The following is a 17,267-nucleotide window of genomic DNA, read 5'->3' on the forward strand; positions in this document are numbered from 1 at the left end:
GTATCAATAAGAAATTAAGAATATATTATGATAATATATGTATTAGGTATATCGTATATATAATATATGTTATATTGTTGGGTACTCAGTGATGTTAAAACCCGGAATAGGACCGATTCCATCGCAGTTGGCTACGATAACAAAAAAAACAGTAGACGACACGGTCACTGTGGATGGTTTGTACTCTATAGCACAGAATTAAATACTGTAGTCTGACTAGTCTGTAAATAATTACAGATTGTAATTAATTAGTATTAGACATTAGTTCAGTGGTCTGAATTTCTGTAGTTCAGTCGCGAATGATTTCAATCCTTATAAAATTTATTTATAATACTAATAATATAGGCTTTTTGTTATCATCATTGCTTATCAAAAACAAATGTTTGTAGAATTTTAGCTCATAATATTACGATCACGATTAGAGCTAGGATTTTGATGACTTTTGCATTTTTTTTCTTTAAGTGCTACATATATAGTTCTAACCAAAAACTAAATTTGTTTCGTTTTATAATAATTTAGAGAGTGTGCAATTATTATTTTGCAATTTTTGCATTTTTGGTGTTAAATGCATTTCATTGCATTTTTACAAATATTACGCTAATCTTGTATTTTTTTAATATACGTTGTATAGATAATCCCAATTACTTACTCTAATCCACTGATAATGAAAAAAATAATATAAGCAATTAATTTTCAACTCAAATTTGAATATATTTGTTTAATTTACTTCTTTTAACAAATTTTTATCTATTTTGTGTTATATGTAAATGAATAAATAATAATTAATAATTATTTTAAAATTAAATTTTTTTCGCTCATCGAAGTACATTTTTTGGTCTTTTTAAGTTTATCTTTTAGACTTTTTAGATAATTTTAGCATTATTTTTAGTGCATTTAATTGTATTTTTAGGTCATTTAAATCCTAGCTCTAATTTTCTAATAATATTATTCGCTGTCTAGATTCTCTGATCGCAAATCATTATTAGTTATTATTGTTGCCATATATCTGTTTTTAAATTATTCAGTTGTGCGAGTAAACACTGGAGATGGTCATAATGCTAAATTTTTTTTTGTGTGACAAATCAAAAATAATTAAGAACAAATCTGATATTATAACCTTTTGGAACTTAGTTGACTCACAATATTTCAATAGTGGTTAATAGTACATATTTTATTAATGAAGGAAAATGTATATAATATATATAAAAAAAATTATTGTGCAGGATGGATTATGGATGGACCAACATAACGTGATATACTTGTTGAATGTTTGTAACCTTATATTAACCATTGCTAAATCTGACTTAAACATCTCATAACTAGCTACTAGCTAGGTACATAATCACTAGAATTGTTATTTGCATTGATAACTCTTTAACATTATGATGCAAAATAAAATCAAATATCAAATATTTTATTGATTAAAAAACTAATAATTTTATTCATATTTTTATAATTTACTATTTAATAATTTTAATTATTGACCATTCAATGACAACAATATTTTAGTAAAAAGAAGCTTTATGACACTTTTAATTCGTCTGACTATTTATACTTCTGCATCTATTAAATCTAGTTCATCTTCAGTTAGGGTAAATAGTTTTAAAACTAAAATGCTTAGAGTTTTATATTTTTTTATGTATTTTTTAATTATTAAAAATGTATGTCAAGTTTGACAATGTAGAAACATCTAGTCTAATGACCTCTTATTTGAGATGTGCTCAAGTTAATGTATAAACATTAAACACTGTAAACTAATAATTATAAATTTTATTTTTAAACAGATTTATTAAAAAAAAGTTGTTTTGCAAAAGTACAAAGAAAACTATCAAGTATAAATTTATAAATTATTTCAGTTAAATGCATTATACTACCATAGACGTTTGCTAGTGTATAAAATGTCTGTTCATTATATTCAAAAAATTCCATTGAACAAAACTATTTAAAACAAGCTATGAAATGCATTTTAAGAAATTTAATATCACAATATTTATTAATTTTATATCTCACTAAGTCAATTAATGTAAAAAAAGATTCAAAACCGCACTGACTGAAAAAATAGCAAATTTCCAAATTTCTTTTGAGGATACCTTAATAATATAATATGGTATAAATATTTTCTATGGTAATAGTGGTAATACGAGTACTAATAGTAAAGTTTTTTACTTTAACAGATATATCAAAAACCATTTCAAGAAATGTGTCTATAATGATATAAGCTAAAAGACCGTCTCATAATTTATTTTATGTACAATGATATATCAATATATCATTGAATTCAAATTTAACTTGGGTATTCATTACAGTGACCCACTCGTTATTTAATGTACAACCAAGTGGTTCTCACTTGCTCACCATTTAAGTTTTTTCTTCTTATTGTTTTGTAAAAACCTTACAGTAAAGTATCTGAGAAATAACTAATTTTGACTCCTCAAAGTATAATAAGATTCAATTTTATACCAAAAACCTTCCTAGAAGATTAAACATAACTTGTGGGGTACACCTACACATACTTAATAAAATTTTCACTGTTACTTTGGTATTTAATTAAAAAAAGTTTACATTATTATTTTGTGCACACGTAATACATAATTTACTGTTGATGACAAAGTACAATAAATAATGTAGATGCAATGTATTTTTTAAGTACTCACATTAACTTCAATCTTTCTTTGATAAGCTAAGTAAGATAATAAATTTTGGATTTTATGTGTTACAATAATACATCACTCCACAACTTCATTCTGTAAAGATTACTCTGTTTTCTAGTAACAATCTTGTAGAGTACATATTTTGTTTTTTCATCATTCATTATCATATATTAAAAAACAACATTTTTTTAAAATCAGATTAGTACAGCTATACAAATCTCTTGATTGTGAACTTAGAGGATCTAAGTAAAATACACGACCCAAAATTAAGTCCATAAATCATGGTGTATACTTAAAAAATAAATAATTAAGTCCAATGAGGACTAATAAAAATACCATACTGTAACTAATCCAATTGAATTTGACTATTTGAATTTTTTTGCTTAACTAAATTTAATTCTTTATTTTTACAGGAACTTAATCAACTTCTTTATTCACAGAAGTCAATAGCAATGCGTCAACTTTAGTTTCATTTAATCAGAAATTAATTTGCAATATCTATTCAATGCAAAAACATCACTATACAGAGTATAATTCTTATGACCTTCAGCTTTTACTCAAATACACATCTACTACATACTATTAATTTAAATGTTGATAATATTTAATATTCGTAAAAAATATGATTAGATTATTGTTTAATTAGGTAATCATATCTAGTTTAATGTGTTATGAAATACATTCCAAAAATGGTGGCTTTGGTTTTTTGCTCTGGGAGAGAGAGAGAATATTGTTCATAAAATATATAACCATGCAGTACTCATACTTTATAATCTATGTATATAATATATAGTATATATTATGATATTGAAATTTTAAAATAATTACAATTTAAAATGTAAATAAAGATATAGATATTTTAAGTTATGGGTCTTTTGTGACTTGTGAAAAAGTAGTTGCTTAAAGTCTGTATTACTTGAAATACATATTTTATTTTATTTGACTAGAATCGTTTTTTTTTCTGAAAGTTCTAGTAAATAATAATTGAAAACAACTAATTAACTACAATGACCAAGGATATATTACTTATTAGTATTAAACAGTTATATAACATTGGACATGATACAATGGTGAATAATATTTTTGGTAATTATTAATATATTAAAATAGTTTAAATGTATCTACTATTAGTACATCACTTAAACAAATGTTTAGAAAATGGCAGGTACTATTTGCTGACAACTTTTGGATTTTACAATAAACAATTTACTTAATAAGAAATAATTTATTTTTTAGAAATTTAAACATTCAAATAAAAATAAAATTATATATATATTAGCAAGAATATGTTATTTTAAGAATTTTTAAGTTAAACAAAACACATGATTTTAAATAAAAATCAGGACTAGTTAATGTTAGACTAACTGTAGAGTTTTCAATTTGGTCTCTAAAACAATTGCTGCTTGTGGTGAACATATATGAAAAAGTTCTACTGGAAAAATGTCAATTTAATAAGTTGTAATAATTATTATCGTATTTTTCATAGTTATTTATGACTATTTTCTTTTATTTGTAAAATAGGTAGTAAAAATTATATTTTTATTCATTGATTGATTTGATTTTTTAATGTATTTCAAATAAATTATGAAATGAATTCAGTCAAACGTGCTATTGAATAAAACAGTAATTTTTATACAAAACATGAGAATTCATCACTTAAAAAAGGAATCCAATAAATTATAATTTAAAAATTAAATCAGGACGTAATAGAAAATATTTTTAGTGGTAGCACAAACAATAAATGTATATAATTATATTTTAAATATAGGTACACAAATTAGAAAATTAATGATGAAGCTTATATTTTTAGTATAACTCATTATAAAATTGCATTATTTAGTTTAAGGTGATATTTATTTAGTAAACATAGAAATGTTATTTTAACTGAGAAGTTGAACACTGAAGAATGTTAAGAAACAAACTTATTTTAATTAAATGACTAAAAATCCTTTTATTATAATTATCTGAAATAACTGAAAACAATGATGACTTTAATAAAATAACTAAAATTAAATTTAACTTAGAAGTTACAAATATCATGTTTCCAAAAAAATTTCATAATCTTCTAGAATAGTTTAATATAGATAAATATAGATGAATGCATATTTATTGACTATTATTTTTTTAATGCAAAATATAAAAATAGAAGTCATTTGACTACATTGAAGGAAGGTGTGTTCAATATAAAGTTGAATATATCACAAATTTTTTTTAGAAATTAATGTCTTGGAACTGATTGACAAACATACGTCCAAAGATACATTAAATTGAATGTACTACACTTACAAAGGCAGTATCAAGGCTACTTCTGAAATCATTTTTTAAGTTATAAAAATAATTGAAAAATATTTGTAACAGGAACTAGAAATATTTATTTATATTAACTTACTAGTACACTTACTAAAATTTTAAAATATGAAAAATTTTAATACTTCAATGGAGGTCATTCAGTGATTAAATCGGACACGTGTCACACTTAAATATTTGTTTCAACAATCTGAACAAATTATAGATTGGCAATTTAATAGTAGATATAAGAATGAAAAGAAAAATATATAAAACAATAAGACAAAATTATTACCATTTGTATTTGTTAATTTAGTATTAGGCAACTATCTAAATCCAATTAGAGAAAGTAAGAAACAATTCACATTTTTTACAATATTAAAAAGTTTAAACAGTTAATCATACATAATTGAATAGTCTAATTGTTTATACTGTGTTCTGCCTAAATTTTGAAATAATGTAAACACAGATTTTGTTTAAGTTGTCAGTTATAATAACAAATAGTATTCTTGTTGAGTTTAAAACTTATTTGACTATTTCATTACATTAAATTTTACTGGTTTTTATATTTTTGCTGTCTAATGAAAAAAGTTAGGATGATAATGTATTTAAAAGATATTTTAAATAAAATACCTTTTTTTTTGTATTTCAACAAATTATGAGAAGTAAAACCGGGATAGAACAATCAACAGTTTCAATTTTAAGATTTTATTTTTGAAAGTCATCGATTGCTAGTCAGTAGTCATATCTCATGACGTAATCAGTAACGAAAACATTTGTTCTGTTATCGTTGTTGTCATTTGCAGTAGTAGTTACCGATGAGGAACCGGCTACCATGCATACCGTGATTATGGGACCAACCGAGATTGGCTGCACTGTTTACAAGCCGTCCGTCCACACTAGTGGGCGCGTCGTTCGCCAACAGCTGTTTGTGTCTTGGTGGTCGGCCACCGTTGGATTCGCTGATCGCTGTCATACTGTAGTACTGAACGGTTGGGTGCTTGACGTCTTCTGTTGTTTCTAATTGTCTTAGTCGTCATTGTTAGCTTGCCTAAAGTTGTCTTTTAACATTGTCAACATTAATTGTGCCGATCTCCCGTTCACGTTGTTTCTCATTGCAATTGTGTTAATTATTTTTTAGTGTGTTTTTGTTACGTTCATTAATAATTTTGCGTGTTTACATTAGTGAGTGTTTTTGACTATCATCTCTCTTTCCGTTTGTGATGCATCAATGTCCGTCCAGGAAGACTATTCTCTCTTGTGCACTTTGAACATTTTCCGGTACTTGCTTGCACCGGTCATTCACCGAACCATCTGTCTGCCTTTGCAGGTAAGCAACTAAAAATGTTGTTTCATAATATGTATTGTAAAATAATATTGTGGTCCGAACTGAATAAAAATTATCAATAAGATAGGTACCTAATTATATAAATTTATAATTTTATTAAAAATTATTTTTTATTTTAAATCATTTAATTACAACATACCGAATACATACAATGCGATGTTAGGTGCATTTAAATTGCATTTCACGAAAAATAAGACGTGCCCCAAATGCCATTTTTTATTTACAATTAAATTATTTAGATAATATAACTAACAGTTTATAAAAATTATTACATTTTTTTCCTTCAGTCTACACAATATTAAATTTAATATTACAACTATCATTATAGTTGAGTATTTTATAACTTAATGATTTAAAGGGAAGAACTTGCCTACTTATGATATAATTTATGATTATCGAACTTAATAAAAGAATCTGTGATTTAAGTTACGTTTCCTATTCCACATTTCGCAACATAATCGCAGATTAAAAAATCAGGCCTGACAATAGCTACTCAAGTTTTTTAATTTTAAGTTTTGTTTCATCAAATGGTGTACAAAATAAGTAGATTAAACGTATGTGATTGGTTAATCTTCAGTATTATAAACTTTAAAAATTTGTTAGCTAATTTTTGAAAAAATAATTTTAAAAATTTAGGTGTATAAATTAATACATCTATTTACTTATAGGAGAATTAAACACAATATAAAAAAAAAAATATTTAGCCTACCTTCTGGAATTTGTTATATTCGGTGGATTAAATGTAGAAAATTCTTAGTACTTTTTAAAACCATCAGATAAAAAACAAAAAAAATTGTACATTCGTTAAAATTTTATTATTTATGATAAATTAATAATGTTAATAACATATTATATTTATGGACATAATAATATTATATTTATAGTTGATATCGAAAACGAAAAGATCTAGGAATTCCTTCATAACTCACTTGTTACTTTGTATTTTTACGTGTTATAGTTACGTATTCATCTAACTATGTAGGCAGGACGAAGTAGAACGCGTTGTATATAGTTTATTGGTATTTTTGTCTATGCTGGATTGCTGGATATCCATCGTCATATTATTTTAAGATGTATGATAAATACTTTGTAATTAACCAATATGGTTATTTGTTATCTTTATTGTATACTAGGCTTAGCCCGTTTACATTTTTGAAATAAATTTGATGAAGATATTTCAAATTTATTTTCAAAGTGATAATAATATAAACAACTGTAACATACACACTATGTAAATATTTAGAATTGAATGTAATACCTTTTTACAGTTGATTATGATTCTTCTGTTTAGGGTGTTTAGGTACCGAATATATTTTTGCCAGCCGTTGCATATGGCTGTTAGTAACGTATCATTTTATCTTTAATTGTAGCGATTTGGTGGAATAATAAAACTCATTTGTGTAATGAGGACCCTTGATATTACTATTTGTTCGAGTAATATATAAATATAGTCTTGCTAGTGGCGTAGCCAGGATTTTTTTCGGAGGGGGGGATTTTTACACATCGGTGGTTTACCTAAAAAAAAGGTCATAAGACAAAAAAAGTTTAGTTCAATAATATGCAGTACCCTCAGCCCCCCTGGCTACGCCACTGAGTCTCGTTGTCTAGAATCCTCAACGACAAATTGTATTATAATTTTTAAATTGAGAATATTTGCAGCGTAAATATTTTAAATTTCATATTAATATTCTTTTACACGATTACTCACTTGAATATACCATTATTATTAATTTCCAAAAAAGCAAAATGAGCCACTTATACTTGGCTTATGAGTATCTAAGATACCTTACCAATATCTTACTTATCCAACGTTCAACGTTTAATAAACAATCAAAAAGTAATATTCATCATATCGATTATATCATTTGGTTAATATTATTCAATTGTTGAAATTAAATGGGAAATGAATACTTAAATATTTATTGTTATTAATTTGTATAAAATTGTTTTACTATTATTTATATCACATATTAAGTAATATTCATTTGTTATCTGAAATAATTCTTTTAATATTCATCAAATATCTGAAATTAAAATATATGATATGAATAATAATAATAATAATAATATATATATATATATATATATATATGAATTGACGTCCATAGGTATAAAGAACAAATTATTCCATAAAATAACAAATACTAAAAATAATTTTGAAATAAATATTTATTTTTATATTTATTTATATACTAGCTGACTCGACAGACGTTCTAACTATGAATATAGAATTTGAAGAGGTATAATTAGAAAAAAAAAATTATTATTCCAAAAACATAGTGTTTAGTATTCTAATCCTCTATGATACACAACATTTTTAGTTTTATTTTCTGGCGCGTATATGAATAGTTTTGGTGATTACTGGTTTTGGTGGTAACTGGCCGTTGACCTACTAATCAAAGCTTAATATCGGACAATTGATCTTAAAATAACGTATTGTAGGGGGCCATTGACCCTAGGGAAGAGGAGTCGCGATTAGGGCCATAAAATCTATTTCCATTTCATAGCACCCGATTACTTGCACGAATACCACTAGTAAAAAAAAAAAAAAGTAACAATGCATTACAGTTAAAAGTGGTGGAAATTCTAGATCTAGAATCTAAATTAAATTATACACCGTAATCTCGCCGATAAATTAGATAATTTATAATCCCAGCCCTATTTATAATATATATTTTATTAAATAGCCTATACGTTAAATATACGTTATCGATATACAATATACATTATTACTTTATCTTGTAATAATTTTTTAGGTACATTTTTGATATAAACTCTATTAGGTTAGTTAGCGCCAAAACGTCCATGTCCGAATCTACAGTGGGTATTGCAAGTTCATAAATACTGTTTCAGTTGATTCGTTAACCATGTCGTTGTAAGCCATTTTAAATGTCAGCCTAATGCGTGTCGGCCTATTGCGTGTCAGCCAAATGTCTGTCGTCTGATTGTACCACACCCTTGTCCGACACGGGAACAGGTGACTTACAATTTTCTATGTGAAAAACATGTATTTTCAAGATTGATGCTATAAATACTTATCAAAAAACTCTCGGTACAATTTTTTATTAATTATCCGATTGAATCGACTGTAAATTGTGCACTAAGAAATGATAAATTAGCTATTTCATATCAATATAATCGGCTAGATCACAGATTTAAATTGCTTACCAATTGGTCCTGTGTAAAAAAGCCTGTTGTACTAGTTTGATCCCTTGTTAAAAAGTCTGCTGAAACATATTTATCCCTATTTTTAATGACTCAGTCCTGTCTAATATCATCTATTTAGTACGGGTATGGTTAAAAATGTTTTTTTCTAATTTTTACTGTTTTATTTTCGTGATTTACAATTGTTTATCGTCTAGTCTTTAATAGAGTTTTTAGATTTTTAATTAATAATTGGGTTGAAATGAATTCATCGTGAAGATGCTCCCTTCCAATGTTCTATAGCTTAACTAGTAAATATCACAAATATTTTATAACACAAAATAATTCTTTAAAATTGCTATTTTTGTATTAATTATCTACCTTTAAAATATTTGATAATAACATATCCTATAATATATACTTTTAACAAAATAATAAAATAACTAAACAATATTCATATTGTTTTAAAAGTAATAATTTTATAAATTTTATTTGTTAATATTTTAATATTTGATTTATAATAAATTTTGTTCAAAAAACCATAGTCCATAAATAATAAAATATTAAAAATATTTTGGAAAATGAAGAAATTTCGGTGGAGAGGGAGGTTAAGACCATAGAATCTTAGCTTTGCGTACGTCACTGAATTTGACAGACAATGAGGTCAGGTGCAGCCGTGCAGGTAGCTGAAAACCTGAGGTTTACAAGTTTATTTTAATTAAATAACTACTTTGTCCCACTAGAGATCAAGCTGAATTTACGCATGTAAAATAAAATACTTTTAATTGCCTGCACGGTCGTATCCTCTCCGTGCATCTAAATTTAACAAGAATTTGGTGAGATATGCAAAGAGTCGACTAGTTTTCATTTTACACTTCATGATCTTTTGCGGGACAAGGTATAATTTTCCGCTCCACTTTCTTAATTTTTCCTTTATAAAAACCTGTTAAAAATAACAAAAACAACAAAAAAGAATTAGCAAAATTGGTCCAGGCGTTTACGCGTGATGTCGTGACTAAGGGAAATAGGGATTAATTTATAAATATATATATCAATAGATATAAATAGATTATGTACTTTCATAAGAACAATGTGTACATATTATTACATAGGTAACAATCAACACTAAAAAATATAATATCTTAAAAATGATAAATATGTTACTGTATGCTTTAATACAACACAATTCAATACATTACAAAAAATAAATAAATATAGGTATATAGGTATTAATATTTTATATTAACTAAAAATATGTCTTGACTTTTGATTTTTACTTTTTGTTACTTGATACAGAAATGCGAAACATTTCATAATTATAATAGTAATGCAATATATATAGACATAATAAAAAAAAAAATACAAATTTAAGGAATCTTAATTTTTGATTATAAATAGATTTACACTGTTATTTATTTTTAACCTTTCATTCATTTTCGTTAGCTAAATACTCGTAACTGTTTAGATATCTTTTAAAGTATACGAGTCATTCGAAGATTAAAATTGCAGTATTTATGGTCATTCAGTTTTGATTACAACAAAGTATAAAATCAATTTTTTTCAACAATTCAAATTTTCCTCAATTTTTTATTTATTTTTCTAACTATTAATAGAAAATTTAAGTCATAATCCATACAATATTTAGCTTTTAATAATGCCTATGATTATGAAACTCACAAAATGTAATTATCTTTTCATCAAAAATACCACAGTTATAAATAGTTCTAGAAAAAAGTTAAATTTCACCTCACAAAAATGTCAGCATTTGAAAGTAGTGATACATAAATAAAATTGTGTCAAGTGTATTTTCTTTTTCAAGTGATAAGTAATTGAATAAGACTTATAATGTTATTTTAATGAAAAAAATCTTATCTTTAGTCCTTAAACTTCTATTTTCACGATTAAAAATAGTTTATTAATTTTTATTGCTTAAAACCTGGCCAGTTTTCTAGCTTTCTAATGTGTGGGTATATATTACAATGATCTAAGTAACTTTGAGGATGTTCACTCGACTTTTATTTTATAGCACAGCAGCAATGACTTCCACTGTATTTATTTTATTAATTTATGATTCAATTATTTTGTTTGGCCAATGCGTAATTTTCATATTTTATACAAAGTGTACGTTATTAAAAAATATGATACAGTTTATACAATAAATGAGTACTTAATATATAATTAGTTAAATATATTAGTTTAATATGTAATAATATATCATATTATTATATTTAATGTTATATTATACAATTATTGAATTATTATGTATTTTTTTTGATTTTCAGAATACCATTTAATTCCCAATCTAACGTGCAGATATTTTAAACTGGTAAGTTATATCTTATAATAATTAATTTTTATTATAATAAATGAATGTTTAAATTTACTCAGAATTAAATTAATTTAAGTATTCTTTTTTTTTTTATATAAAAATTTATTTTAATTTTAATCCACTAGTTATTATAATTTATTGAGAATTATAGATTTGATAATTGGTTATTTCTTTTTCTACTTTCTTCTGTCTACAAAAGTTTTGGAAATAGTATTATTTTAAAATTTAAATTAATCTAATTATCAATTATGTATAAAATAATTATTTTGGTTATTAACTACTTCTTGTAGTCAAGAATTCTACTAAAACTAGGCATATAAAATAAGCTATGATTAATAATCTTTCAGTTTTTAATATATGAGTAATTAACACAATTAAAAACTTAATTTTTTTAATTTTTTTTAAAAGCATTTATTTAAATACTATATTAAGTAAATACCATATTGAAAATACTGTGAATTATTATCATATTTTAATTTTCAAACAAAAACCAAGTGTATATAAATTTATATACAACATCAATAACAATTGGATAAACATTTATAGATTTTAAAATATTTGCAAAGAATTTAAAAACATTACGATTAAAGTAGGGCTTATTGTAACAGACATTACACATACATAGGAGGTCATCAATAATTTAAAAATTTTAGTAAATTAAATTTAATCTCTGAGTATTGTTTTAATATTACAACAATATGTTTTTTTTGTCCATCATCACGTTTTGGGGTAGTAAAAATTTTAATTTTAGGGGTAGTTAATATTACCAACTATTGGGGCATCAAAAAAAAAAAAAAAAAAATAAAAAAATAATCCTTGTACTTTTATTAATTACCAGAAAGATATTGTTTATGTCATATGTTTATTTATTTTAGCTACTGAAAATACTTATTTTGATGTTGGATATTATAGAATAGTGTATTATGCTACATTCAAGTATCTTATATATATTTTTTGGCTTTAAAATCTATAGTAATTAGCTTATTTTAAAATTCTACATGATTTTTAAAAATAACTTAGATTAGCATAGTTGATGATCTACTATACTAAAAAATTATTTATTAATCAATTGAATTATAAATCAGGAATAAGAATTTTTATTTATTATGTAAGTTATAAAATATAAATTATGAATATAAATTATTGATAGTGATGTCTTATTTCAGGTTTGAAATATTATAAACATTAAAATGTGGTCTAAATTGAATAGCGAAGAGAAGAACATATTTTGTAATCGTGGAGAACATTCCAAAAATGATACAAAACCAGTTACACTAACGAACAATGATCAAATTTGTACCAAATCATGTTCTGTTTATGTAGGCCCTCCAATTAATATGGATAGATTAAAGGAGTATGCTAGAAAACCTCCAAAGGAACCTACCTTTGGGCTGAACCAAAGATACCCCAAGCGAACAAAAAATGAAGATCTTCAAGAGGGACTTAGTCAATACATAGGACCATTTGATTTTGAACATCTTACTAGCAAACCAAGTAATAACTTTCATAAACTTAAAAGGTTTAGTTATAATAGCATTTATAAAAGTTCATTCCAGTATTCAAAATTGAATTCAGGGGTTATTTTGGATTTTCTCAGAGTGCCATCTATGAGTAAACTTACAATGCTATTGGATTTAATGTATAATGATTCTTTACATCGATTGTGCTCAAATGATTTAAGAGGACGTGAAAGAAGTATTCGAATGTCTATAGAACTCAAAACGTTTTTATTTGATTTATGTTATAATAAATATATTCAATTTTGGGGACCCAAAATAGAGTTTGCTAAGAATAAATTGGATTTATTTATCTTGAAAGAATACAGACGATTGAGACGTTCATTAATTAAACATACAAAACGTAATATAACTATAAATAGCATGAGTTTAAGAAGATTAATAATTCGCAATGCAGGTTTATCTAGATTTGCTAAGAAACCACAGATAATCAGATGTTTTTATATAATTAATAATTTCTGCACTATCCTAATGAAAAAATTTTGTAGACTAATTTTTAGGGGGCTAATGAAAAAGGCAAGTCACATAAATTATTATAATAATTCGAGAAATTATTTTTCGACGGATTGTATATACCCAGAAGATGAAATAATGCGTTTAAGACTCTATCATAAAGGTACGACCATTAGAAAAACATTCATGGAACTTGTTAATGATTACAAACGCATGAAAAGAACCAATACACTTAATTTTTCTCAAATATCCGATTTACGACACGCTTATGAAAATATTCTTGAACCTGGAGAATGTATAGATGAAGCAGATTTAGAAAAATTAGCAAATGAAAAAGAAAGTAATACATATTTTCATAACGGCATTAGAATAAATCACTTATCTATTTTCAAAGATCTCAATAAGGTTAATGATGATTTTGATTTAAGCTTAGACGATTCTGGCATTAAAATAGAGAATATGTTAAATGAATTTTGCATGGTTCCTTCCTTTACTGATTTCTTATCAACTACTATTATCGCTAACGATAAAAATAAGACTGAAAAACTTCCACAAGATTTAATTGATTGGGTTAAGGAAGTTCGATCTCGTGATTCCTTGATTCTGAATGATGAAAACGACAGCACGAAAACTACTGAAGATAAACTAAAAAATGTATCCATCGATGTAGTAGAGAAAGAAGTTAATTTAAAATGTAATTCTAATGATGACGATAACATTGAAAATGAAAAAGAAACTCCTAGTCATTGTTTAGAAAAAGTTAAAACTTCCACGGATAGTTTAGAACAAGAAAGAAATTCCACAATCAATCAAGATATGGAAATTTCTATCGATAGTGTAGCGGAGAAGTCTGTTACAAATTATCAAGATGTCGAAGCTTCTGAGAGTAAAGTAAAAGAAATTCCTATGGTGATCTTAGAACAAGAAACTTCTATTGATGTTTTAAAGGATGAAACTTTTACAAAAAAATCAGAAGAAGAAGAAGTAGAAGAGGAGGATAAGAAGAGAGAAGAAGTAGAAAAGGAAGAGAAGGAAGGAGAAGAAGTAGATGATGATGATGATGATGACGACGACGACGACGACGACGACGATGATGATGATGATGATGATGATGATGATGATGATGACGACGACAACGATGACGATAACGATGATTATGGTAACGACGAAGAAGGAGGAGAAAGAGAAGAAACAGCTATAAATACTTTAGAAGAAAATAATATTAGTTCAAATTATTCAAAAATAAATAAAATTTTTAAAAAAAAATTACTTACACATTCATTGAGAATAACTAAAGCAGAAAAAAGAACGTTAGTAAGGATTATAAATTCAAAGTTTGACCCTGATAAAATAAATTGGAAAAGGTATAAACCTTCTACAAGAACGAGATTGTTTCAAGTTATTGTATACTTTGGTAGTTTTAGAATGGCACTTTGCGACGAGCTTCATTTGGACCGTTTAGGATTAAAAAATGATAAAATATGTGAAATAGATAAACTATTGAGATCAATAAAAGTTGAAACTGGTCTGCTGCAACAATTTTTCACCTTTAATGGAATAGAAAACATTTTAATTTGGCCATTGGGTAAAGATATTGTTAATATTATTATTCCAGAGAGTAGTCCAACTATTAACATTTTATTTAGTTTTGTTAGAGATATCATTACTAAATTCTGCGAAAAATTAAAAGTTTTACTACGCAAATCTGGTTTAAAAATTGTATTGAATAAAGAATCTCTTTTTGAAAATTTACCTAATTATCAGATAGGAAAAGATGTTTGTAATACTGAGCTTTCACTGGATTATGCAAATGTCCATACTCAATCATCATCTGTCAATATTGATGAACTTTCGACTAATATGCCAGAAAAAATTAAACACCGAACATTTAGATTTAACAAAAACATCATTTTGTATCAAGAAAAATAGTTCTAATGAAAAAATATGTCAGAGTATGATAAATATTATAAAATCGGATGATTCTATCTTTCAGTCTTGGAATGAATGTAATAACTTGAATAAGTTCAAATCCAAACTGTTACAAGCTGGCGTTACATTACCAATAGAGGAGAGCAATACTTTACATTGTTCAAAATTTGTTGAAATATATGTGAGATGGTTTTGTGAGGAATACCTTCAAGGTGAAAAATTTTATAAATTGGCTCTAAGTATTTTGAAAAATATTATTCTTCATATCAATACTGTTGGTGAATGTACAGACACTAAAGTTGAAACGGCAATTAATAACGTGTTAATTATATTATATCATGATCCGTGCTTCGCAAAAGTGTACGAATTATATGTTAATGCCAAAAATCCTAAGTGTTCTTCGAGTTCAAAACATGAAAATTTTAGTGATGAAAAATATAACAGTGATTATGTAGATGTCAATAAAAAAGCTATTGGAAAAGTAAACATTGAATCAAATGTAAATGTTCAAACAAATATGATAGAGACCAATAACGTTGAAATGCCATCTAATAATAGCGGAATTTCCACATCTTGTGTTTTCGGTAAATTAAACGATGTTCTAGTTAATGATTCAGAAGTTACTTCTAATCCACAATGTTCAAATTATAACTCAAAAAATGATTTTATTTATGATTTTTCAAATTTATTAAGTGAAAATAATGATGGCTCGTCTAATACTTTGTTTGAAAATGTTGATGTTGATGAAAATAATTTGTTTAATACTGACTTGATAAATATTGATGATTCTAATTGTAATCCTCTACAGTTTAATGAAGCTAATCCATTTGATGATTTTCCAATGACTAATTTATTCGATGATAATATTCCACTTGAAAATCATTCGGTTAATGATATGTTAGGAATAAACTTACAATTTCAACAAGATAAGAACACGGAAGAAGTTTCATTGATATCCTCGTGTGATCAACTTGTTAATTATGCTGTGAGCGATGAAATTAGTCTTGAAGAGCTTAATATGGCGGCAGTTAGTGACGAATATGGCTTTGACAATGCTGGTGTATTATTGCCGCCTTACAACTGAGCGCTATCGCATTATATCCAAAACAAATTAAAAAAGTAGTTTATTGAAAAATTAAGAATTAAAATATATCAGTTCATTAATTAATAATTTCTATTTGTCGACTAAGAAAAGTTCAACTTTACTTTAACTTTCTTTATTTTATTTGTTGAATTTATTGTTTTAAATGTGAACACTATAACTAATAAAATCTTTGATTTTTTAAACATTTTTAATTTTGTTAATATGATTGTTGAAGTAATATTTATGTATGTAAAAATGTATGAAATTATATTGTTGTGTTATAGTTTAAATATTAATATATATTTTTTTATAATGTATTTGCATTTATATTATTTATTATATTATGTGAATGTATATAAAATAATGTAACATATAGTACAAAAAGTAGTTAGTAAGAAATATTTATTATTTAAAATGTTTTTTTTCAGCAATTTGATTTTCAATTAAGATTTGATTAAACTTGAGTTTTTTAGAATTGTTATTATTACAAATGTTATACAAACTGTTTTATTTTTTAGAAATAAAA

The 17,267-nt window shown here is 25.4% G+C and overlaps 1 protein-coding gene across 1 annotated transcript; it reads left to right on the top strand.

Moving 5' to 3' along the window:
• The first annotated feature begins 5,804 nt into the window (after positions 1-5,804).
• Positions 5,805-16,742, top strand: LOC112602113. Its single transcript, XM_025350046.1, has 9 exons — positions 5,805-6,267; positions 11,712-11,755; positions 12,925-13,252; positions 13,334-13,453; positions 13,856-14,023; positions 14,123-14,772; positions 14,890-15,561; positions 15,596-16,411; positions 16,466-16,742. The coding sequence occupies exons 3-9, from the start codon at positions 12,949-12,951 to the stop codon at positions 16,739-16,741; spliced, it is 3,006 nt and encodes a 1,001-aa protein (XP_025205831.1). The 5' UTR covers positions 5,805-6,267; positions 11,712-11,755; positions 12,925-12,948; the 3' UTR covers position 16,742.
• Positions 16,743-17,267: the final 525 nt, after the last annotated feature.

Source organism: Melanaphis sacchari, unplaced genomic scaffold (genome assembly GCF_002803265.2).
Source record: "Melanaphis sacchari strain LSU unplaced genomic scaffold, SCAv2.0 Contig82_pilon_pilon, whole genome shotgun sequence".
Lineage (NCBI taxonomy): Eukaryota > Metazoa > Arthropoda > Insecta > Hemiptera > Aphididae > Melanaphis > Melanaphis sacchari.

What these genes read in the sequence shown, in the direction of transcription:
- LOC112602113 (XM_025350046.1), top strand. Translation starts at nt 12,949, where the DNA reads ATGTGGTCTAAATTGAATAGCGAAGAGAAGAACATATTTTGTAATCGT. An exon ending in TATTCTTGAACCTGGAGAAT is followed by an intron (nt 14,024 to 14,122) that starts GTATAGATGAAG and finishes CTATTTTCAAAG; the next exon opens with ATCTCAATAAGGTTAATGAT. An exon ending in TCCATACTCAATCATCATCT is followed by an intron (nt 15,562 to 15,595) that starts GTCAATATTGAT and finishes CTAATATGCCAG; the next exon opens with AAAAAATTAAACACCGAACA.